General features: G+C 48.4%; 1 protein-coding gene across 2 annotated transcripts in view; it reads right to left on the bottom strand.

Annotated features, from left to right (window-relative positions):
* The window catches only part of cdkal1 (CDK5 regulatory subunit associated protein 1-like 1), a 298983-nt gene that overhangs the window by 55352 nt on the left and 217522 nt on the right, over positions 1–26109 (bottom strand). For both annotated transcript variants that reach the window (XM_018762985.2, XM_018762984.2), the window contains exons 11-12: positions 23555–23735; positions 13987–14049 (exon numbers count right to left, since the gene is read on the bottom strand). In XM_018762985.2, coding sequence (XP_018618501.1) covers positions 13987–14049; positions 23555–23735 — 244 coding nt within the window. The remainder of the gene's footprint in view (positions 1–13986; positions 14050–23554; positions 23736–26109) is intronic.

Raw genomic sequence — 26109 nt, 5'->3', positions numbered from 1 at the left:
TATGTCGAAAGTACAACTGAACGAGGCTGGTTTGATTGAACCCGATTGAAGCCCGCGGACACTTCTGGAAGACGCACATATATGCATACAGAGATTAAGTAACGCGCAGGCCAGCGTAGGCGGCTACATTTTCAATCCTATTATTCCAGGCCTCTGCAAACACTGGCGCGGCATCCTTCTACAACATCGCACCCCCTCCCCAGATACCACAATTCCGTGCGGTTTTATCGTATCCGAAGACGACGAAACGCATCGTGCGCCGCCGTCTCGCACCGAGGTTGTGGCGGTACAACCGCCCCCAGAATGCACCAGAGGTCTCTTCCCTCTGCGACGGTAAGCGCTCTTGAAGAACGCCTAAAGACTGCTCGAGGATGATGACACGCGAGGAAAGCCCACGGCTACGGAGCTTGGGGGGGGGGGGGGGGGCAGGGGGAGCATCATTTCCTGACATTTCTGTCAGATGAATGCGAGCCCGTGTCAATCAATGCAGCGCCATTAGGCCCCCGTGCGTTTAATAGCGCCCATTATTCTGGCCGTGGCACACGAAACATCGGCAGCGGCATCTCGGCGCCGCGCTTTTCAGAGCCGCACAACGTCGCCCGCAACAGCACGGGCCCCGTTCTCCCGGGCAAAGCGGCAAAATCGCCTAGTTTTTACCACGACGGGTCCAAATGAGCTAATTTCATGGCCGAATTTCGTATCGCGTCTCGTTCGGGAGCCCTGCCGTTCCCGCGCTCAGCTCGCACCGCACGCTCCTTCACCACTGAACGCAGGCATCCACTCATCGTATAAATGTTGACCGTTTTAAAATGGAGATCTGCTGTAAGATTACACTTCGTACGTTTAAGGAAGACGTGAGATTTTAGTGTCAAGAAAGAAAAGGTTAATACCAGCAGAAGCACTTTACACAGTTTTGATTTGCATGTAGTAATTCTGAAAATTACTCCAGTAATTACACTGCTGTTTCTTTCATTCATTCTGTAACACACTCTTATTCATACAGGGCTGCAGTCAACTGCTTTACTGGGCACCAAGCGGCATGAAAGCATCACCTCGCAGTTGAAGGACATGGGATCGAATCACACCTCCAGCTGTAGTACCCGCGATTAAGGTACTTAGCCAGAAGTGACGCTTTAAAATTTTCCCAGGTGCATAAAGGGCTAAATCATTTTAAAGAGCTATGCTGCAATGGACTGGCTTCCCTTCCAGGGGGTACCCCCACCCAGCCTTGCACCCTGCTATTCTGGGATAGGCTCCGGACCTTCACGACCCTGACCGGGACAAGCGGTTTGCAAAAGTGAGCATGTGTGATTTATAAGCACTTTAGTGCACAAAAATAACACTGTAAGTCGTTCAATAAATACGTCATACATATAAAAGCAGTGGAAGCAGATTTTTCAAGCACCGCTTCCCTAAAAAACAGGCCTTTCGTTTATGTCAAAAGAATTCAGTTAAAACAGTCATGACCGCATCACCGAGCCGATAGCTCCGGTTCAATAGAAATTTTGTTTCCGATAGCTAGGAAACCAACAGCATTATGTTAATCGCTCTTCGCTCCTCCTGCCGATCGTCAAGGCACCGAAATCACGGCAAACGGAGACATAACATTCCTAATCTCTACGCCGTAATTTCTGTCCAGACCTGCTGTCCGCAGGCACTGACCAAAGGTATCGGTGCTCACGTGGCAAATAAAGGGAGCCAAATTACGTGACCCCTGGCACCCGGAAGACGTGACCTCAAACGGCGGTTATTTATTTACTCCTAACAAGCGAGAACAAATGAGAGCGACACTGAAATAGGTGCTACCGCTCCACTCGAACCCGACTACGACAGGGACCCGGATGCATGCAAGCGACGTGGACACGAGGAGACGGAGCGGTTGCTGGGACTTCGCGGACAAGCTCGGTGAGGCAGCGGTGGAGCACACGACATTTGCAACGAAATGCCAGACGGGGCCTTTTGTCCGGGAGATTAGAGCGCCGGCCCCCGCGATGAGACGAGGTCACACAGGGGTGTGCGTAATTACAGCCACTTACAGCGGGGGACGCCGCTGGACAGGGGAGGGCAGCAGGGGACGATGGTGCGTTCTCTCCTGACGGGGCAGTAATGACGTGTCAAACGGGAAGGCAACCGGCCAATTTGCTGGGGGTTCGTCTTCTTTTCTCGGAACTCGAATTTGTTTTCATCCACTTTATTCTTCTGCACATTTACAGTGGTCTGACACTTTTCTCTTTACGACATATTTACAATGACATCAGCGTAAAAAAGCTTTCGCTTATTTGTGCGTTCATTGAGCTTAGGCTTCTCCAGAGCGACGTACGTTACGTTTTTACCAGCTTCTTACAAAAATTTATGCATTTACGCTGAGAAATTTTACCGCATTAATTCAGCATCACTAAATACCTTGCTTTAGGGTTCTACAGCAGAAGAAGATTCAAAACTAGGACCTTTCAATGCAAGAAGATAGAACTAACCACTATGCTACCTGTTGACCCTAGCTGAAATTACACAAGTACTAATATAATTCTGTTTACAAATTCAACTGTACTGTCAATAAAAATAAGTCATTTTGGATGTCATCAAATGTCTCTATAGCCAAGAAGTTATTTGTCAACCCAAAGAGGGGGGAAAAAAAGGCAATTATAAATAATATTAATAATACTAATAAGAACAACAACAATAATTTATTATTATTATTATAAGAGCTCTTCTGGAACATCACTTTTCAAGCTCATTGTAATGGGCAGTCTCGAATAATCAGTCTGTATGACAGGAGAAAAATATGTGCATCCATCCATCAAAGTAAAAATTAAATAATAAAAACTAAAAGCAAAATGTGATGGCCTGTTGATTTTACAAGCTCCGGAGAAGACTTGGTTGACAGGTGGGGTTGATGGCCCGAGGGGGCGCCGATTTCTGCACGGGACGTGTCTTTCCTGAGGTGCGGGGGCACCTCGGGCCGGGAGGGGGGCAAAACGCTGGACCCGGAGCGACAAGGAAGCGCGGGGCTGCGATTATGTGATCCCCGCTTTGCTTTCCCTGCACGTACGTGCAATTTAAGTGCCGCTCGCTCACTCGCCTCCTCGTCTCGCCCTTTACACAAGACCCCCCTCGATGATGCTCTTCCTCACCTTGGTGTCTTTCCGCCAGTGGAGAGAAGAGCGATTCTCTTTTGAGGGTCACACCGTTTTAATAGAGTGTCTCGAAAAGTGGCATCGCGCTCCTCATTAAACGAAAATCACTCATTGGAAACGTAGGGAAATAAAAGAGGAAACATAAAGAGCGTAGTCTATGTTCAAGGCCTATTCATTCAAAAATATGTTTACTTGTTCTATCGGCGACACATTTGTCTTGTGGACAAAAGAAGGAAAAGTCCAAAAATGCGGAATTAACTGGGAGCTGCACTTCTTCCCCAGCGAACACACAATCAATCACCTTCCGGTAATTATAATACCGGCGACCGCGGCGACAGTAATGAATACGACGCGCGGCGGACGCCGAGCTGCATGTATGACAACGATAATTAGCCTTGCGCAAAAGGGCCTGAAAAATCGAGCCTGGATCCGTGTTCGTAATGTGATAATTGGCGTGAGAAGGCAGGGAATACATTTCGAGGACAGCATTTAAAGAGCACTTTATTTTTCTTCCCCGTGTTCGAGCGCAGAGGCCAGCGCTGAGTGCGTTAATGAAAAAGACGACGGAGGCGAACGATCCTCCTGCATAATGTGTATCTTAACCAAAACACCGATGGCAACCGTCCTAAGATTAGCACTTAACCAGAGCTCTCAAATTAGCAGCGAAGATGAATATCAGGAAAAGAAAATACACTGAAACAAGCACATTATTGGACAGTATTATTCACACGGCAGCGAACGTCTCTCCGGCTTACGCAGAGGGTTTTTCCCTCCCAGTTTTATTACATACGGTATTGGAATCTGATTGGAGGCTCTACCGCTAGACTAACCTTCACTCACCACGGCAACAGCGGAGCGCACGCCCCCTGGGGGGATACATGTGGCTTCTAATTGGTTTGCTTTCCCCACCCACCCTCCTCATTTTCATATACATGCCAAGTGCTAATATATTCAGAGAATATCACACCCTGGCCTAACCTGCGTCTTACTTGGTAATGAACAGTCTGCTTATTGTGTTAGCGTCTCTAATAGGCAAAAGGGGAGCTGTTGTCTCTCGCGTCCACCCTCGCCAAAAGTTCGCCCGGAACCCGCTTCCTTCCCCCTTCCGCTCGGACCCGAAACTGCACGGAAACAGCTGAAGTAAAGAGCGCGTGTTCCAGGGGAGTAGCCTGATGGACCGCTGCAAGTGTGTGCAGTTCCTCTTTACCGTAAACTCTACACTCACATGGAGGTGTCTCCCGTCCGTCCATCCATCCATCCCTCCATCCATCCCTCCATCCATCCATCCATCACTCTCAGTGCAACCGAGAGCTGGTGACAGTGTAGTGGAGACAGCGTTTACAGTGCTGCACTACTGTACTGTGCTATTCTCTAATGCACTAGACTGTCCTCTATTGAACTGTGCTCTACTGTACCTTACTGTACTACACTCTACTGTACTGCACCCCACTGTACTCACCTGTACCCTACTGTACTTTGCTCTACTAGAATGCATTCTAGAGTATTCCACTGCAGTATACTGTACTAGACTGTACTCTACTGCATTGTACACTGCTGTACTGTACTAGACTGCAGTCTACTGTACTATACTTTCAAAGGTCTGCAAGGAAAAGGAAGCGCTTCCAGAGCCCGGAAAGCAGCAGCGCGACGCCCCGCTAAGACTCCGGGTTCGTGTTAAAGAAAGCGGCAAGATGGAGAGGCCCTCCACAGCTGGCAGACGCACAGACGCACACGGACAGAAAATCACTGAGAGACGGTAAGAGAAACGGAGACATACAGAGAGAGACTGAGAGACAAAAAGAGGCAAGGGCCAGAGAGAAAGAGCGGTCTAGAGAAAAACACACAGACAAAGACAGAGAGGGACTGACAGAGTGTCAGTGATGGACCAGTAAGGTGCTGCAGAGCTGCCATCCATCTAGAATGAGGCAGACACACAAGGGCACACAAGTGAAACACACACTCACAAGTACACACGCACAAACATTATTATACATTCGATCGGCACTCGGATGCCAAAGAGGCCCCCCCAGACGAGCCGATACGCTCCTGCTCTCCACGTAACAATGGAGAGAAGAACACTCGAGCCTCTTAGAGTGTCCGGGAGGCACGCGGAGTGATACGGACCCCGGTTTTCCTCCTACAGATGGACGATCTGCACCGACTGCTGTACGAGAAGCTCATACATTTGCATTAATTTCGCAAATGTCAGACATGCAGGACAAACAGAGGCAGGAAACGGATCGCTGTGAGCTTGCTGCGTCTGCAGCCAGTTCTCCGCAGATGAACCATATTAATTAGCAGGAACCCGGTGCCATAAAACAAGTTAAACGCAGAAAACACATTTACACCGAAGTTGGAGTAAAGTTCTCCTTTTACAACAGTAAAAACTCTCGGAAGACAGGCACTTGAACAAAACACAAATGAACCCGGCAGTGGTTAAGTGACTGGATTTGCCACAAGTTGATACGAGAGAACACACACACACACATTTTCAGAACCGCTTATCCCATACGGGGTCACGGGGAACCGGAGCCTAACCCGGTAACGCAGGGCGTAAGGCCGGAGGGGGAGGGGACACACCCAGGACGGGACGCCAGTCCGCCGCAAGGCACCCCAAGTGGGACCCGAACCCCAGACCCACCGGACAGCAGGACTGCGGTCCAACCCACTGCGCCACCGCACCCCATACGAGAGAACAAGTAAAGTTAAAAGTTGCTGCAAATCACAAGCGTGTAGTAAAAATTACGGTGAGCATGTATGACATATAGAACACAGGTATTACTGAAGGGAACACAGAGAGTGCCGTTCACTACGGTCAGGGGTGCCGAAGAAGTCTCCAAGAGGCAGGACAAAGTCCTGCAGGTGCGCGCACGCAACACACACGCACACACACACACACTCTGTCTGAAGCTGCTTGTCCCGAACCACCCGACTGACTAGATTTTTACAAAGAAGTGAAAATCCCTTGTCTGTCTGTCTATCTATGAGTTCTAAGTAGCTGACAGAGCTGTATGGTCCACTCCATGCAGGAATCCTCTCCATCTGTGACCCAGCCAGTCTATTAATTGAACAGACACCGAAAACGTGTCCAGCGGGCGACAAGCACCACACCTGGCTCACCAATACGACGCAACACAAGATGTAAAACAAAGTAAATCACTACCACCTCTTTTCATTACAAGCTAGTTCAGTATCTGCTTTGCTTACATAATACAGTAGATACCATTAATAATCGTTAAAATAATCCCAAAATAGCCACTTTGGAAGCACTTCATAAAATGGACTTTGTCTCGTGCATCCCTAAGAACAACTGGAGAGATGCTGCACCTCCGCAGGGCCCGCACTCATAAACGTATGTAAATTCACGTGCTCCTCCAGGGAAGTGCTTTAAATGTGCATTTCAACCGCCCTTAGCGTACTTCTCTACAATCGATGACTCCCCGGTCCGCGGCGCGGCAGACGACGGCCGTCCTTCGTCGCATACGGGAAATGACGCAGCTCTGGGGCTGGGCGGGGACGCGCCGCACGCCACGTAGCCCCCGCCGAAAGGGGCCGGTCAGCGGGGCCCGGTTCGAGTTCTCACTTCACCAGCAACCCGTCTCACCCAAATGGTCCATCCTTCACTCTTGATGCATTGTTACAGTTACGTTTGTTTCTTTAATTGACACTTATTTCCAATGTTAAGCTACTTTCACGATTTTCCTATTCGTAGAGCAGAGTAATTTTCTACTGCATCAATTCAACATTAGCTCTAAGCACTGCGGTACCTGCTGACCCACCACTGGCCATTATTTTGCAGATTATTTACTAAAGGGCTGAGAAATTTCACCGGGTTCCACCTGGATATTGCGCCAGAGCCATTTCAAGTCACAGGAGGACCCCCGAAGACATAAGAACGGGCGACCTACAGGTCACGAGCGTGTGACCCGAACGACTACGCCACCTGCCGGCGCACGTACAGGACGAGATGAGCGGCGGGAAGGCACGGCGTGGCCCCTCCGCCAGGCTGTCCCGCACACACACCGTTGGCCGCGGCGCTGGGCGAAGCACCGCTCCTAAACAAACCATTGTGAGGGTTGCTCAATGGTCTTTTCACTTTGATTGATGGGCCTTGTTCTACACCATCTGGCCACGGATGGACCACATTAATCACACCCCGCACCACGAGTGAAACTCAGCCTCCGCTGCTTAATATGCATCAGTGTACAATATTATCTCCCCCGACGACTGCAACAGCCCCTCCCCAAACTCACCGCATAAACACACACGCGCGCACACTCGGAATTCCTTATGCCCCTCGCTCCTCAACATCACGAGAGCTCGGCTTGAGCTTCGGGTCAGATGGCACTCTAATGCAAAGAGCTTAAATGTAAAATCGTCGTTTAATTTAACAGGCCACTAGGTGGAGCGGTGGTCAGAGCTGCTGCCTTGGAATTGAAGGACCCGGGTGCAATTCCCACCTCCTGCTGCACCACCCTCGATCAAGCTACTCACCCTGAACTGATATAACCCAGCTGTATAAATGAGTAAATCACTGTAAGTAGCTTAGTGTACAAACCTGATATTGTAGCTCACTTTGGAGAACGTGTCAAATAAACAAATTAATAAAAACAGCTTTTTTTTTTTTTATACATTGCTGCATCTCCTACGATAGTGCTTTTTAAGAAAGGTCTAAACCATGAGGCTACTGTAGTCCAGAGCGATCAATGCAGAGCTCTTCACCCGAGAAAATCGGTCTTCTTATGAGGAAACGCAACTGCAGCCCGACAACAGTGGAAGCGGGGGGGGGGGGGGGGGGGGGGGGGGGGGGGGGGGCAAAAAGCACCCACATTTAAAATGAGCAGAGGAAGCCCTTCGCTTCCCAAAACGCACGTAATTATTGAGTCCTGCGTGTCGTGGGGGAGCCCAATTACTTTATTCACGCGCAGGACATTAGCATAGCTGAGAGAGCCATTTATTTGTGACTATGGCTAGCGTGTGTGTGTGTGTGTGTGTGTTTCCGTTACGTGTGGCGTGGAGAATCCCAGGGCCCGGGTGTGTGTGTGTGTGTGTGTGTGTGTGTGATGGGGCAACCGGCCTGTACTTTTCCTTTATCCCCCCAAGGTGTTTGTTTGACCAGGCTGTTAGAGACAGCCCCGACGGGAAAGAGTCATTAAAAATAATAATAAAAGAAGATTCTCATTGTCTCCCGTTGTCACTATGTTTTTTGTTTCTCTGTACAAATACGCCTGCATGTGGTCCGGCCCTCTTTTAAACAGCGATCGTGCAATAATAAAAGGATTTTGTACACAGTCGAATGGTCCGACTAAGTGTATAAGCACAGAATCATCCAAACACACATCAGGGAGCGTCAGACAGCTGGACGAAGCCTTCGAGGAGCCATATCCACCGGTACGTGTAAAGGCGAAATAAAACAAACATGGCAATAAAACGCACATAAATGGAGGCATGATAAAAGACTCTCACACGCACTACTCCGAGGATTACCATCCTTTAAAATTACAGAGGATCAGACACACACACACACACGTTGTCACAGGACAGGCTGAAAGCATTAATGTCCTCACAACCTACATTTTAATTGTGTTTGCTTTTGCATACTGAAGGTGAACACACACTTGGGTGTGTGAAAAGAGTCCCCTGCAGGCTTGTACTTGTCTCCCGGCGCCTCCAAACTCGAGCATGGGAGAGAAAGGCCTTGAGCGCACGGGATCCTACGGAGGACCACGTTTAGTGCAACCGCTTACTTCATCATTCATTCGGCTGATGCTTCTCTCCAAAGCAACTGACAGAGTTAGGTTTATACACTAAGCTACTTACACTGATTTAAAATTTCTAAAGGTGGGAAATTTTTACTGAATTTATGCCGGGTAAGTGCCTTGATCGAAGGTACTGGAGCAGGGGTCGGGATTCAAACCAGGGCGGACAGCCCTAACCGCTACGCCATCCGCTGCTCTGTGAAATCACGCGAAGGACGGACGCTCTACGGGGAGGGCGATTTGAGCGCGTGTGCACCGGACACCTGTAACACTGGGGGCGAACGAGAAGGAAAAGCTCGCGTAATCAAACGTGACACCCGAGCTGTTATTCGTGCCCCAAACTTGAGCGATGCCCCACCGCCAGTCCCAGCAGAGGGCAGAAAGTGACACGCTTCAGTCGGCGGGTGTTGCCCTTAGGCAGATGGCCTGGTACAGAAAACTTTTTACGTTTTTGTCGCTCCCTGTGTTCCGTGTGCTTTTGCGCTCCCCCCCAACACCAGCGTAAATATTTGACGGCGGCCCGTTGGGTCCGGCCGCCTCGCCGCCCCGTTCGCCACCGAGCCGCCGCGGATGATCCGCTTGCTAAGAAGTCGTGTTGTTGGCCATGAATTACTGAGGAACTGGCCAGGCGTCCCTAACACTAGTGGTGGGGGGGATCCGTGCCAGCCCCTCTTTGTGTGCCCAGCTGGGGCTCCCTGCTGGCCCATCTGCAAAGGGGCAAGACGCGCAGGCGAAAGCCGAGTGCGGGGGGTGGTCGGGGATGGGTGCCAAGACAGAGCGCCAATCCTCCCCACCTCAAAGCCTGCGGCATACAGCAGCTAAAGGGTCTGGCACGAACGGCTTTGCCGGACCCTGGCAGTCTGTTAGCGGGGCGTGTTTCGACGGGTCTTCGCCTACGCCCTCTCAGAAAGATCACACTCGGGCCGCTCGCCCGCCTCTCGCACCGCAAACCGAGGATGGGGTTCAACGAGGGCGCGCCGCGACATTAACGTTTCCCCACCGAGAGGCAGGCGGAGGATCCGGGGTCGAGCTTCGGCCAGCAAAGAGTATCACGCCGGCCGGTAAGGTCAAGAGCTACGGGCAGCGCCGGACCACAAGGAGGCTCCTCCTGGACGGACGGTGTCCGAAACACGTGTGAAAGGAACCCGGGCAGCAAGTGCAAAAGCGGCGCAACGATAAGCCGCACCAGCGGTCTTGCTAATGACGGCGCCGACGTGGACACGTGTTCGCGGGAGATCAATAGCGTACGACTCTCGCGTGAGCTTCGACGCTGCTCGGTTCGCCTCCCGTTAATGGTGTGGCAACGCGTGAGCCGACTCAAACGGACGAGCTGGTGATCAAAACCCGCTGAGAATCTGAGAAATATGTTTTAAAAAAAAAAAAACTCTGCTGGTGAAAATGTGAGGATGCATATTTAATAAAAAAAAAAAAAAAAAAAAGTGCTTTTGAAAATCTTGAAACAAGCAAGGACGAGTTCGAGTCCAGCAGCAAAATGAGAAACAAATACTGATGCATGATTAAAAACAAATAAATGCAGTGTTGTTCGGCACCTTCGCAGCCTGAGACGAAGACGCTCCGTATAAAGCAGCCCGAGGGGCGAACGGTGCACACGCTTCCTGTCCTCGGTCCTGCCTGGGCCGTAAAAGAGATTTAGAGCAGAAATGCGTCTGCTGTTGTTCTTTAATTATTTTCTCAATGGCTTCCGATCTTTTCTGGGTGTCTAATTTTTAGTGCTTAGATTAACAATAAACGGCAAAAGAGTAATAACAATTTGCTCGTTGCGTGTTTCCTGCACGGGGCTGCGAGGTGGGGGCAACGGAGCGTCTCCGCGCGAGCGGTCGACTCAGCTCTTATTTACGGCCACATTTCCTTGGGGCGCACATTACGAACCGGGCACGCAATAATGGCCACGGACAACCTATGCTAGTTTATATAATTACAGCGGTAACGCTGGGCCTCGGGGAGATGAGGGGAAAGAAGCAGGCAGGGAGGGAGGGGAGGGGGGCATTATCAAAATTATTCAGCTCTGTGTGCAATCTGGGTTTATTAGATGCAAATTTCAATCAGCTCTGCTTAACTTGCTGAGTATCAGCTTCCGCAGAGCTTCTCAAAGAGCGGAGGGTACCGGCGCGGGTTCGAAAACTAACCAGAGCCTGCTGTCGAGTGACGCCTCCGAAAGCCGTTTTGTTCTCCCAACCGAAATAAAAACCGGCCTTTTATTCGAAGCGTTCTTGTTAAGGAGAATTCTGCTCTAAATCCTCCATCTAATGACTGAATTTATCAATGGACCTCAACCTGTCTAAGAAATATTCACAACACACAAGTGAATGCTTTGGGGTTACCTGCGAGAGCCACCACAGGTCATGCCGTTACCACCAGAATTCTGTTGTCACGTGTGGGGGCGTGTGTTTTACATCAAACGTGTTGGTTCCGTGGGTTTTGCCGAAAGCTCCCGACCAACCGACAGATAGAACCTGGGTTTAGTGGACCAGCAATGACAATAGATGGAAGATATAAGAGCCAAACATGGTGATGTCCTTCTGACTGCAAAAAAAATAAATAAATAAAACATATGGACAAATTAATACTTAACCAAGAGCAGTGGTACTAACGAAAATGTGCTGTTATGTTGATTTTGGATTGATTATGGAAAAAAAGGTAATTGCTCCTGTTTTTTTAATGATTTATTTTTCCAAGTCCACTTATGGGGATGTTTTTGTCGTAATTCTTGTTTCCTGTGCTTCTGGGAAAGGCTTCAGACCACCGTGTCCCTACACTGGACAAGCAGTTACTGACAATGGAAAATGAATGTCACCATGTCAGTAAAAGGGGCCCAGGAAACATAAATAAGACATCATAACAAAAATTTATTATGTTAGTTTTTTACTTTTTCCATTCAGTCGAGTTAGATTTAACATACTTTTGGAATTAGTTTGTCCTACATGTGAGTTTTTAGAAGAAATATTCCACATTCTTGAAATGAGCAAATTTTGGTAAATTTTGGCACCAGGCTCCAAGCACAGAATATTCCAGTACTTTTAAGTATCTGATGCTTTCTAAAATGTTTTGGTATATTCTAGAATGTTCTGGTGCCATCTGGAATCTTCCAAGAGAGAATTTTGGTACTGCAACGTACCAAACTAAACCTGACACTGTAGAAGAACTAGTGGTATTTTTGTAATCCACAGACTTTACCGAACTATAATCGACGCAAAAATCAACATACTAAGAACTCTGAAAAAAATCTGCTGCATCATGTTATGAATAAGTAATTAATAAGTATCAGTAATTAATTAGTAGCACTCTCTCTACTGGCTACAGTAATGAATTGGTGGGCTCTTCAAACATGCTTTGGACAAAAAAAAAACAACAACATCCAGTTCTATAATTATGACAACTGCTATACCTTATGATGATACACATGATGGTACTTTCCCTGACTGATATTGACATCTGTTTTTGTAATGCAAATATTTACCAGGTCAAATAAGAAACATTCAATGACATTTACTCGTTAAGAATACACTATGTGCAGTAACAAAATCAAAATACTATGTAATTTGGAAGAGCGGCCATATCCCGATCTGTGTCGGTGACGCTAAGACTCCAGTATTCGGTAGTGTGCGGACGTACAAAATAAACACAGTACCCGGCCCAGGAAGGACCAGGAAAATGCGCCCCGAAGCCTGGAAGGCTGTCCACACCGTGGCGGCTAGGAACGGTTAGAAACAGTCTCCATTTGCACAACCGCAGTCAAGGCCAAGCTGAACGCTTCTCTTTTTTCCTGCTCATTCAGGGTTCGGGGGAAGACGTGTGGTCGGCAAATGCCTTACAGATTCACATGTTTAACTTCATTAGCTTCTAGTTATTTGCCTTAATTAACAACAAGGTGCATCTGCTAAAGATTTACAAGGCACATTAGCATGCGAGTAATGTATGCCATGTTTTACGCCTCCTTAGAAAAGGCAACAGCAATTTACTGAATATAATCTATCTGCGCACACATCACTGAGGCTCATCTCCCAGGATCTACGACGGGTATGAAAACACGTGACGACGATGGGACGGATGGTTAATATTTCACTCCACGTGTGTCCTGGGCTCTCGAAAACGGCGTTGAGGAGCTCAGATGAGGAAATGCTGCCGACTCCCGAGTCCAACACCCAGATCCACCCTGCAGACTCAGTCATTTGAACACGTGGCCATCCTTTAGGGTTCTCTACCACGAAGGATAGAGGAGAAAGTGTGTGTCGTTAATCTGTGTGAACCATCGAGATCTGCTGAGTCAGCTGAAAGGATGTGTGCTCACTTTCTCACACACACACACACACACACACATGCACGAAGACAGCAGGGACAGCAGCACCACGCTCAAGAATGTGTCCCTCATGGACTGCCCTCTTCACTGTGCTCTGACTGCAGCGGTAATCAGCTACAACCAGTTTAGAGCTCAAGCTGACGGCATTCTGGGAAAGTTCACCAAAAGTCAGCCTTCCTCGCGACACAGAGCTGCTGAAGCTCACCGATGCTCAACCTGCATTATATAAAATAAACTATGGGGGCTTAGACAAAAGTTTGTGTCCATTGTGGTTTTAGTTTTCAATCTAAAATCCTGTACTAAACACAGACAAAGATACATCCATTGTCAACAACCGCTTGCTCCGAGGCAAGCCGGAGCCTAACCCGGCAACACAGGGCGCAAGGCCAAAGGGGACGCACACTGTATGGGACACCAGTCTGTCGCAAAGCACCCCAAACAAGGCTCGAACCCCAGACCCGCCACACAGCGGGCACCGGCTGAACCCGCTGCGCCACCACACCCCCCCGAACAGAGAAAAAGAGTTCTTTTTAAAGGGAAAGGAATGACTACAGCATGTCCTTCATCTGTCACTGCGTTCAGACAAAGCTGCTTTGACACCAGAGCGGTGTGGACCATGACCCGTCCCAACATGTCTCTGCCGGAAACCCCAGAGAAACATAAAAGAACCGTAACCGCAACCACCGTGTCACTCATCTACACGCTAGTCTTCGTTTGGTGAGCGGTCCACCAACACGCAGTGGGAGGAAAAGGAGGGAAAATCACAGTCTCTTACCTTGTGCTCATATGGGTGGTACGAGTGGAACAGCTGAGACAGTTCTTTCGTTCGCTGTTTCTTCTGTTAAAAAAAGACATATCATGTTATCTATCACTTCTTTACTTAGTTATACGCAATTTGCAATGTTAAGCTACGAACAATTATTTACCGATTTATTATACGCTGGGCAATTCGTACTGTACCCATTGAGGGAAAGTATCTTGATGAAAGCTACTATAGCAGGGGGTTGGATTTGAACCTGGCTCCTTTGAGAGCAAAGTGACAGCTCTAACCACTAAGCCACCTCCCTCACCGAACAGCCATTCCAATAAACATAATTTAATTTCTTTTAAATTTGTTGATAACGCGATGGCAAAAAACACTTTGTCCCGGTCAATCAACTGACATGAGGTTGGATAAAATGTTCAAGCATTCACACAGTACTGCAGATCCACTATAATGGGGCTCAGTGTTATGTGCACTCTCTTACAATGCAGCGCAGTGTTCCTTTGTTGCTACTGTTTTTGAATAAAGCGATTCAAATTTTAAAAACAAAATGTTTTTCTCTGCAGCACCCTTTTTTCTCTTCTGTCGCCCATTAGTGCACAAAAAAATGCTTATGATGAGTATTTTCCGAGTGCCAGGTTGACGGCTTTCTGTCAGCAAATGAAATTATACATGTATTCCAACAATGTAACATTATACCACGGTCCAACGTCTTGGACCCCTACGTCTGCATTGTATCGGGTCTACAATGAACTTATTTTTCATTTCCTATTACAGAGCAGCTTTCGCTTCTACCTACTGCTATATAGAACATAAAGTGAAACATGAAGCCAGTGTTTGGAGATAATAAGTGAAGAGAAGCTGGGATGGTTAAAGAAGAACACTGACTACAGGGCTGACCAAGAAGAGGTGTCTTCCTTTAAGAGTAAGTAACACATTCTTTTTTCATGCCAAAATCTCCAATTTTCAACAAGTCGCCGTCCTTACACATCTCACTGAAGCTACGAATCCACCCAACAGCCTCCTTCCCCAGCTCCGTGTCACAGAAACGCGCGGCAGTGCAGTGAAAGGACTGAAGGCATCACGTGGTGTTCCGGCTCGGCACCTGGCGAGATGGGCTTCGCTTTGTGCTTCTCTGTGGAGGCAGGAAATGCTGAAGTCCATCTGAGGATCCCCCGCCAACCCTCCCCGGCAAGCGCCGTCCTCTCATCATCGGCACCGCCCCCCCAACACCTTCCACTAATGCGCCTGCGGAGGTGCAGGAAAGCGAAAGGAGCACCTGGGGTTACAATTCCTGAAGAGCGCCAATGAGGTCCCTGCAGGCCCGCCGCTCAATACCACGCAGACGGACGTGGGGTTTGGGAGATGGGGTTAGGGAGCGCGCCGATGTTTGTATCCGTCCGCTCTCGCGGTTACGCGGACCCCATTCCAGCTTCGTCCCTCCGGGCTTCTTCATTTTTTTCCCCGTGCAAGGAGGGCTGCGGCTCTGCGATAGCCAGCCACCGGCCATAAGAGAATACATTTATTTTTCTTCAAATCACATATCTTCATTGTGGAAAACAGCGAAAAAAAAATTGATGAAAAGCGATGAACCCCAGCCTGACCTTGAGAGATTCAATATTTGAGCCTATTAACGGTGGGGCAGAAAAACTGCCTTAGCCTGGGAGTATCCCACTACGGGGCGAAGTAATCTCGATAAGTTGAATAACTGCTCCTCCCAGCTCATTTTATAAACGCACCAATGGCCCCGATGTCGTCCAAGGGCCAAAACGACTTGAGGGCTCCTTCAAGCACCGATGGCAAGCCTGCTAGTTGAGTTACCGAGTGATCAGATGCGGAGGTTCAATGAACGTGAAGCTTTCACATTAGGGTTTCCAGCTCTCGGAGCGAACCCTGACTTCAGTGGAGCCGGCGCTGACATAATCAGCTGCACGTGTCATGTGGACTCTTCCCATGATGATGTCAAGCTATCACATGACAGACAGACACTCATTTAGGAAAAACCCTGCCAAAGTTGGCATCAAACAGAGAGAACTTTAGAAAGAGGGATGGTAAATCAGGGCACAAAAATGTATAATAAGACTTTTAAAAAGCATAAAAACTCAACATTTTGTTCTGACAAAGGCAACATTGAAACACTGAACACTTCCAGTCTGTATTATATCATCAGAGGCGTTTTTTTTTCTGAGCGACCGCGATTTTTCACATTTCGGTGAAAATGTCATCAGCGTGAGGGGTTAATTTTTACAGCACAGTGCTGCAATTTTCAACATCCCCGCACGGCATGCGTCTGTCACCGCGGCGATGATGAACGATCGCACCTCCGACGTCGTCCATCTGCTGCGTTTCTGGCTGACACGTGGAAACTGAAACTATGCCATACTGGGCGAGCGACCCCCCCCAGCCGCACCCCTACAGCAGTAATGAAGCTGCACTTCCGCCGCTCACATTTCAATAGGTGTTGTCGTGCTTAGGAAGGTGACATCCATGAACTGGCTGTTAAGGCTGCTCAGTGCTTAGCACGAAGTAAGGAACCTGGATGAGGAAAATGACATGGGGGGGTCTTAACCACTCTCCGCTGGAGGGGATGCACGCATCCAGACTCGAGACCACGAGCATCCAAGGCCAGCGGCTGCTCAAGCGCCCAAACGCTGTGTCCATTTCAGCAGATTTAAGGAGCTAGGAATAAAGCTTGCCAAGATATCTGGGTCAACATATCAATGTGAAAAATAAAAAACAAGCAAAGAAAATGGAAAAAATAATAATTCATTTAGCCGACGCTTTTCTGCTACTTTCAATAATTTATCCATTTATAGAGCTGGGCAATTTTTACTGGACTAAGTGCCTTTGATCAAATATACTATGGTAAGAGGATTGGTTCAAACTTTACCGCTACGCCACCTGCTGCCCTGGTACAAAGAGTGCAAACTGTGAGATGGTCCAGAGAGAAACCAAGGTACTGATCTGGCAGCCAGTGAGCTATGGTTTCAGACATCTCTTTCCCAGGTGTGGTAAGCAGCTCAGTCATACCGGAGCTCCATGTGGGCCTGGTCTGAGTCCTGTTCAAACATCTGTAGCTGCCAAACAGGGCTTTGCACCGGAAACATTCCAGCATCTCGATCTCACATGATTTAACATGAGAGCGAAACAAGGACCGTACGCAGGCCAGTCGCCTCCAGAGACATCCCAAGCGTTAAAATTCGCTTCGGCTTCTCCAATTCTTCGCTGTCCATGCTGGACGGTGTTCACATCTCTACCACGCTCACTTGAGCAGAGTGGATGCTGCGGTGACCTTTCCGTTCCGTTGTGAAATCTCTGAATGGGTCTTCACGTGGGCCTGGCCTGTGGCTGCACTTCAACAGCTGAATAACAATGAGGTGGCAGGTCTGGAGTTTGGACGAGACGAAAAACTCTCTCGGTGGTAAAGAAGTCCTCCTGTTTCCAGCAGGGGAACATTCAGAGCGCAGAGAACCCAACAGCCGTCCTTCTCTTTCAGCGAACCAGTATCAGGGTATAAAAGTTTCAGGAAATGATTTCCGTGCTTTGGACGGTGATACCAAAGACATGACATGTTATTCATGCTTTGTGACAACAGAATATATTAGAAGAATATTATTAGTGTATCATTAACCGGTAGTGTAGTGATTAGAGCTGCTGCTTTCTGACCCAAAGGTTGCAGGTTCGAATCCCACCTCCAGCTGTAGTAGCCCTGAGCAAGACAGTAAAATTACCCAGCTGTATAAATGGGTAAATAATTGTGAGTAGCTTAACACTGTAAGTTAATTTTGAGGAAAACATTAGCTAAATGAGTAAATGTAAATATTTCATTTAGGGTGAATGAAAAGTTAAGAGTCCACACACACACACTTGCTGAAGCCACCTGACCCAAGCGGGGTCGCGGCGAGCTGGAGCCTAACCCGGCAATACAGGGCATAAGGCTGGAGGGGGAGGGGACGCACCCGGGACGGGACGCCAGTCCGTCACAAGGCACCCCAAGCGAGACTCGAACCACAGACCCGTCAGAGAGCAGGACCCAGCCAAACCCGCCGTGTCACCGTGCTCCCGATATATAAATAACAATCCTCATGAATCCATGGCTAGCCATTCAGATACCCATGTAATACATACCGCTCTCGATAGTGACATCAGACAAATGCACTGTACTTTGAGAATCGTGCGTGTATCTGAATCTGTCCATCTGCTGGCGAAATGCACTGTGTTCACTCTAAGATGTAAGTCACTTTGGAGGAAAGCGTGTGCTACATGCATAAATGTTAATGTAAATAATCATATCTAAGTGCAATTTCCTTTGGGACCAATTTATCGAATTCTATGTGTATGTATACAATGTACAGTGACACAAAGTACTCTGTGCTTAATGAATACCGTGTTACATTCGTTAAAAATTTTTCATAATTAAGACAGAGTTTTATTCCAACCTTGAACTGTGGAACTGTGCTCTCTAACATGGTATTTTCAATATAACAGGCACTCCAAGTAGTCAGACCTCTAGATTCAATGCTGTGCAGAAGGTCTTTAACTACAAAGCCTCTGTGAGCTCAATAAGTGTCCACCAACAGCTCCCCTCCCCCCCGCCCCCAGCCCAGTGCCCTGCTGGTCTTGGCAGGCTTGCCCACGTTGTCTCCGGTTACTCCAGGACCGATTATAGATGGCAACATAAATCTCTCCTCAGATCCTCGGGACTCAGAGTGGGATTTTGGCTGGACCCCCAAGGAGCCAAATCACCTTCTTATTCTTATTCAGCGTTCTGGACGTGCAGCACAGAACGGCAAGTCCACCGCTAGCAGATGAGCGCGGTTCTCAAGCGCTCCAGGTCCACGGTTCTGACGGCTTCTGTCCCAGGAGTGTCTCGTGTTACTGGTCTTAAAACAGCATAAGTGTGATAACTTTTCAAATAATACGGCCTGATGTTACCAGTTTGTGCAACGTCTGCATCATAAGCAATATGTCATAAGGACAGGGTGAAGCTACTGAGACTCAGGAATGTGTGATGGACGATGTGAGATGGTCAAACAAAACTCCTGGCCATAACACGCACATTTCAGCAGAACTTTTCACAAACTGACCTTAGAGGAAAATGCTCATAAAACCTCTGTGGTCACGTGATCCACAATCTGATCAAGTACATTCAGCTACGTCTCCTTTCATTTCTTCATAAAGCAATATTTTTCATTCCGATTATGTGCAGTAAAGCTCACGGCACAGGTGCCTCGCAGCTCCTGGCCTTTGGTTTTGGACGTGGGTTCGAGTCCATTGTGTGGGGCTCTTCTGAGCACTCTGGTTTCTTATCACGGTGGAATTTGAACAGTCCAGAGACATGTGTTTGACACGACCTGGTGACTCTAAAAGGCCCTCAGTGTGTGACTGCACTATTACGAAATGGTGCAAATTACATTTACTCATTTTGCTGGCGCATTTCCCCAAAGCAACTTACAACATTAAGGTGACAGTTATCACAAGCTTACACTTATTTACCCTTTTGTACAGCTGGGTTATTTTACTGGAGCAATTTTGGGTAAATACCTTGCTCAAGACCACTACAACCAGAGGTGGGGATCAAACCTGCAACCTATGGGTTCAAAGGCAGTAGCTCTAACCACTACGCTAACAGCTGTCCCACCCATGGGAATGGTCTCACTGACCGGGTTTCAGTAGATCTGCAGCGCTCCCTCTTCCTGATGAAAGGCCACTACCTGGCCAAGTAGCTGATGGGTGACACCCCCACCCGTGCTGGGTGGCTTGCCGTACTCCCGCCATCTGGACCGGTTATTAAAGACCAACCGCGAGAGCGCGGGAGATGGATGCCCTGGTGCAGGTACGGACAGGCGGGAGGACGAGACACACCCACCCACCACCCCACGAAGCACTGGGAGCACGGGCATGACAGCCTCATGTGAAAAACACGTGTGGGAAACACAGGTTCGGAAGACAATTTCACCAGGTGCCGCGCAGCAAACAGCAGGGCGGCACAGTGACCCACCTACACTGCACCCCTACATCTCAGTCCGTGGCACCGAAGCCGCAGCAGTCATCCTCCGAGCCGTCACAGCGGTTTCAAGTACACCACGTGGAGAGGACAGAAACCCAAAGAGCTGCTTTTATGAAAAGAATGAGTAAATTATTAAGACTGTGGGTTCTTTCCTCTCCGGAGGGTTCATCAGCAAAGAAAACAGTGTCTACGGGAACCAAATGGAAGAGGAGCCGTTCGATCCTCTGCATTACGCGGATGATGAGGAAAATGTGAATGAGGTCACAATTTGATATGGTTTTTTAAAAAAAAAAAAACAAAAAAACACAACAGAGAAAATTAAAAGGGGCCTGAGAGAGCTACACGGGAGACACGGCATTATTGTGGTGCTGAACATAAACAAAGCTCTCTCTCATTAATTTGTCAGTTCGAATTAATGAGCGCATATATTATTCGCTTTTTTATTTTTACACTTGGCAAGGGTAAAATGAAGTTTATTTACAGTGATATTTGCATATTTGTGCCATATTTTCCCCACTGGAGAGTCAAAATTTGTGAAGAAAACTAGTTATCAAATAATAAAGCATTGCTGGAATATAAAAAATTGAAAATTCCACTGAGATAATAACCTGTTATAGTTTATCGTCTTCCTCTAACAGCATTAGTGTCATTAGTCACAATAAATGTTTAACTGAGGTTCAATATTTAGATGATTCTAATAAGTAATCACATCTGGGCCTCATCTGTCAACAGCTGGATTGCATAATGAAGAGTAATTGCAGTAAAAATTCAACGTGTTTCTCTACCTGGTTCAACTGTCAGCTTCATGATGGCAAAGTATTTCATTCTGTTTTGTTTTTTAAATTGGAACACCAAGTTTGTTTCCCCGATATAAATCTACCTTATTAGTGAACCAATGACATATCATTTAAGTGAATAACATTTACTGATGACACGTGAGCTGTGGGTAGTGCCGGTCCATCACAGTTCCTGGGCTATGGGTTTGGACATGGGTTTGAATCCAAGTATGACTGTATGAAGTTCGCATGACCTCTCAGTGTTTAAATGAGTTTCCTCATGGTGCTCTGGTTTCCTCTCACAATGGTCATATACATGTATTTCAGGTGCACTTAAGAGGGGTGCACGGTGGCGCAGCAGGCTTGGCTGGGTCCTGCTCTCTGGTGGATCTGGGGTTCAAGTCCCGCTTGGGGTGCCTTGCGGCGGACTGGTGTCCCGTCCTGGGTGTGTCCCCTCCCCCTCCAGACTTGCGCCCTACGTTGCCAGGTTAGGCTCCGGCTCGCCTCTACCCCGCTTGGGAGAGGTGGTTTCAGACAGTGTGTGTGTGTGTTTGTGAGATTCTCCCGTGACTGATCCTGTCCAGGGTGTACCCTGCCTCACACCCTAAGCTTCTGGGATAGGCTCTGGACCACTGTGACCCTGAACCGAACGAGCACTCACTGAAACTAGACGGACCTTTACCGTGTGAGCAGCAGTACGCAGGCTGTCGACTGTGCAGTGTTACCGCGTTGTCAGTTAGGTCATTTACTCCATCTGGTGTGGGTCCCTGTTCGCAGCAGGCACCGCTCACCCTGCCCCTCTCCCACGGTCCGCCCTCTCGTAAATACCGCCGCGCCGTGTTTTTCTTTCCGAGGAAACAGCCCCACCAGCAGCGTCCACGACCGAGGCCCGAGTCCCAGCTGACATCATAACTGGCAATCGAATCGTCGTAACGAGAGCCTGACACGGTGCGCGAAAAGATGCCAAAGATGAGAGCGACCCTGGTCCAGATGTGCCAGAGAGGAGGCCAGCAGCCAAGCGCCGTGGTGCGACACTCGTCGTGAGAGCCAAAACCCGGGCGTCTGTCTCCACTCTCTCTGTGGCCTCGCGTGACCCAGTTCACTACTGTAAGCTGGAGGCCTGGTGCGGCAGTTTCCGAAGCTCCGGACCATTAGAAAACATGCCGGGCTTTTAACAAGGGAAGAAAACAAAGAAATAAAATCGGTTCCTGTAGTGAAACGAAAAGAGGATTATTCCTGGCTTCTAGCAATCCACGCTAAAGTCTCAGCAAAGAAGTATATATTAATTAGCGTGAAGACTGGGTGATACACTGCAGAAAATACTGCGTCTTTGAAGGTATTAATCCTCCGAAAGCTGTAATTCGTTCAAGGCCATACGCCGCACATGTTTTGACATAACTGGAACAGTTTTTTTTTCCCTCTCTTAATGGGTAAACGTTCTGCACATATTTCTCCTAAATGGTATTTATGAAAGAAATACACAAGCCGGCGTGTGCAGAAGGACACGCGCACGTCCAAATGCGACCGTGTCACTGATGAAATTCATACGTGACAGGCCATGAAGTCATAAAATGTGACATGAAAAAATGTCATTACTGAGAACACAAGTAGCATCAGAACTAAGTGCATTCTGTGTAGCTGTATGAGCGTACAGTACTGTAATATCTATGTGCCGGTCGCCGTGGAGATGAATAAACACGCAGCTCTGACTCTGCTCCAATGATGTAATCGGGTAGCTCTGAAGTGGTTCACGGCGGGCCCTGGCCAAGGCTCCTGCCAGCACCCTGCCACTCTATTGCTCCCCGAGTCTGTAGAGGAGCTCCATGTGCTCTTCGTTCCTTCTGCGCACACAGATCAGAGGAGAAGCGAACACACTGCAGGCCCCAGCAAAAACAATCATCGTAAAACACAGGCCTGCAGTGTGGATGATGACTGTTACCTGTGTTCTGAACCGGAATGGGCCCACGCAACCCTCCCCAACACACACCGTGCAACCGGTGGACAAACGCAGGGCCAGCATGCAGCACAGTGGGTGGAGCCGCTGCCTTCGGGCGCAAAGGATGCAGTTCAGGTTCAAACCCCACCTCAAGCCTCAACTGTTCCAGTAACAGTGATGCAGTAACCCCTATATAAATTAATAAATCACTGTAAACTGTAGCGTAAAATAAATAAATAACACAGGGGTGGGAGGCACCTGTTTGTCTGCTTGACATACGCATGTAAATCACGACCAAAACAAAGGACTAAATACACAAAGAAACGTGCGTCTGAAAGGAAATTTGAGATAAATTAAGCGAATCAAATTAAACTAATTCACGGCCTCCTCAATCTCAAACGCCACCAAGTGTCAATCTCAGCGTGTGAAGCATATTTACTTGATTTATTTCATTATTTGATTATCACGCAGTTTGAAAGAAGTGGGTGGAATCATTAAACTGCTCTGCAGTTCCACTGGGGGGAGGGGAGGTACCGTACAATCGCAACAAAGTTAGGTAAAAAGGACTCACAAATATGCAAGAGGACATAATCCCCCCCCAGGGCCTGCCCTCTAACAGATCTGTGTTGACACTCAAAACAAGCACAGAAATGTGTATATACCTAAGGCAACACTTGTTGCTGGTTCACACCCCACCCCCCTTTAAGCAAGGTACTGAGTTACTCCAGTAAAAATACCTAGCAATGTAAATGGGTCAAACTGTGTAAGTGGCTGAGGAAGATGCATCGGGGATCTGGATGTCTGGCAGACCTACAAAGAGCCTATTGAGAAAGAGTGGATGGCGGACTGGGGTCTCACCACTTGGGCAGGAACTTGCTCCATTCTGGCGGCGGGGGTTCCAGGTCGTGGGTAGAACTGGTTGATGAAGAGGCTCGGGAAGCGGTACTCCTTCACGAGATTCAGGGTCTCCTGGAAGTCGGCGTCTGTCTCACCGGGAAAACCGCAGATGATGTCAGTGGCGATGGTGATGCCAGGCACCCTGCGGCACAGGGAGAAAAACACAGGTTCACGGCGGCATCAGGGACACAGGAGTTGGGCTTTTCGTATTTGTAATCCGCATGGCTCAGGACTGCTTCATATGGCCTCACCAGATTTAAAAAACAAAAAAAAAAAAATGCGGTAAAAACCAGTGCACATCATCATAACGGACGGAAGCCGTTGTTGCTGGTATGCAGTTTGTTGGGCTAATATGGAAAGCGGATGACCCGAGGAAAGATAAAGCAGCACTGGGCTGAGCGTCTCAACGGAGAACTGTCACACGATCACATCCTGTGTAGAAGCTTGAACCTGATTGATTATAGGCCTGGCCGCTGATTGAATTAGGGCCTCAGCACAGAAAGGGATTCATTGATTACCCTCGCACATATTCCATTATCACTGATGCAGAGATGAAGCGACTAAAAGAATGCGATGCCAAAAGAACCGGAGTCCAAATGCAGGTGTCTCCTTAATGACGCGGCGGATTAATGCGTCGCGCTGACAGCTCCCAGGGAATGGAAACACAGCGGCCGCACGCTGCTCTCGTAACAAGCCGAGAAGAGTTTCAAATCGTAAATGAACAAATACGAACCCTGGTCTGAGTGAGTGTCAGAGACCACATGAGGTCGTCTGCCAAGAAAGAGCAGGAAGCAGCATGAAGATCAAAACAAAACAGGAGCATCTGGAGCAGGGGCAGGGAGTGCGGTGATGGCTGGTGGTTCTCAGCGCTGGGGAGGACTGGCACTGACACACAGTGAGAGAGGCTGAGGCCTGGCTCGGTGGACAAGGGAGGAGACATGCACCGTTTACATGCTCCGCTGGTTAGATCGCATCTCGTTGCGTGTATTTTTTTTTGGGGGGGGTACCAGAGATTGATTATAAAGTGAGATCTGCATGCAGGAGGAGGGCGGGGCAAAGACAACACAAACGCTGGCGCTGCACTGCAAATCAGGACACGGTGACTAGTTAGTGTGAACCTCCTGTAGCGAAATCCAACTCCACTACATAAGCAACACGCACGCTGTACGAGCACAGCGAGGCCCCATCGTTCCAGAACCCAGAGTGTCTTCTAAGAGCAAAAGAAAGACAAACAAATGTGGACTGCTGCAGTGACCGTATCCGTGTGCAGCGTGGTACCAACAGTTGCTGGTGGGACATGTGTGTCGCTCGACTCCGTTGTTATAACTGCAAGGACATAAACAACTCACACACACACACACATTTTCAGAACCGCTTGTCCCATACGGGGTCACGGGGAACCGGAGCCTACCCGGCAACTCAGGGCGTAAGGCCGGAGGGGGAGGGGACACACCCAGGACGGGACGCCAGTCCGTCGCAAGGCACCCCAAGCGGGACTCGAACCCCAGACCCACCCGAGAGCAGGACTGTGGTTCAACCCACTGCGCCACCGCACCCCCACACATAAACAACTCATTCCTAGTTTATACATCTGCAAAACTGGTGAAAGAAATAGAGATGAAAGATAGAAAGAAATGTTGGAGGAGACTTTTAAACAGGACACCGCGGACGGGCAGGAAAACAAAGAGATGCATTTTGGATCAAATCAGGCCACAGCTGTCACTGGAGGTACAAATGGTGAAACTGAGGTTGTCACACTTTTGACACCTCGTGAGACGGCAAAAAAAGAGATGTTGGGAAAAGCTGGAAGTAAAAGAAGAGGGTGACAACGGACAAACCAATCTCAACCCCAGAGACCCAAGCAGAGCACATTCTGGACCATCTCCACCTACGTGGTCTCCAAGAATCGCAATCAACTCCACAGCACTTACGCACGACGACTAGTCATGTTTAACGTGAAATGTGGCGAAGCCGCAAACTGAATGCCATTCCTGCCCATAAATGTGTCTCTAAACATAACTTGACAGGTCTCAGCTGACCTCCAAGGTGAGTTAGATGAGAAACCATGAGAAGAAACTTTAATGCTATTTAGGACTTGGGTGAATGGCCAAAGTAGAGCGAGGTCAGGTGACCAGTAGACACATTAAAGGCCTCGGTCTGCCTAAACCAATTACCCCTCGCCTGACTCCCAGACACTCACAGTCTCCTTCGCCTCCTATTGTGCCTGGGTGACTATTTATCTTTACTTATTGACCATCCTGGGCATAATGTGCATCCTTAATCACGTTAGTTTTATTCGTATGTTTCCGGATGATAACCTCTGACCTATTGATGCAGCTCCGCTGCCTTCAACCATTAATATTCACAAGGAACCAGGGGCTGTTATGAATCCTTGACCTTTTCAATCTAGACAACAACTAAGTATGGAGCAAAAATATAATAAATTAAAAAAAAAAAAAAGAAACGAGCCTGAAGCCTGAGTTAGACACCATGTTTCTCTCTTTCCTGTTGAAAAG

The sequence above is a fragment of the Scleropages formosus genome, chromosome 18 (assembly GCF_900964775.1).
Source record: "Scleropages formosus chromosome 18, fSclFor1.1, whole genome shotgun sequence".
In the NCBI taxonomy this organism is placed as follows: domain Eukaryota; kingdom Metazoa; phylum Chordata; class Actinopteri; order Osteoglossiformes; family Osteoglossidae; genus Scleropages; species Scleropages formosus.
Note: the sequence above shows the minus strand (reverse complement) of the source record. Positions and strands in the feature narration are given on the sequence as shown.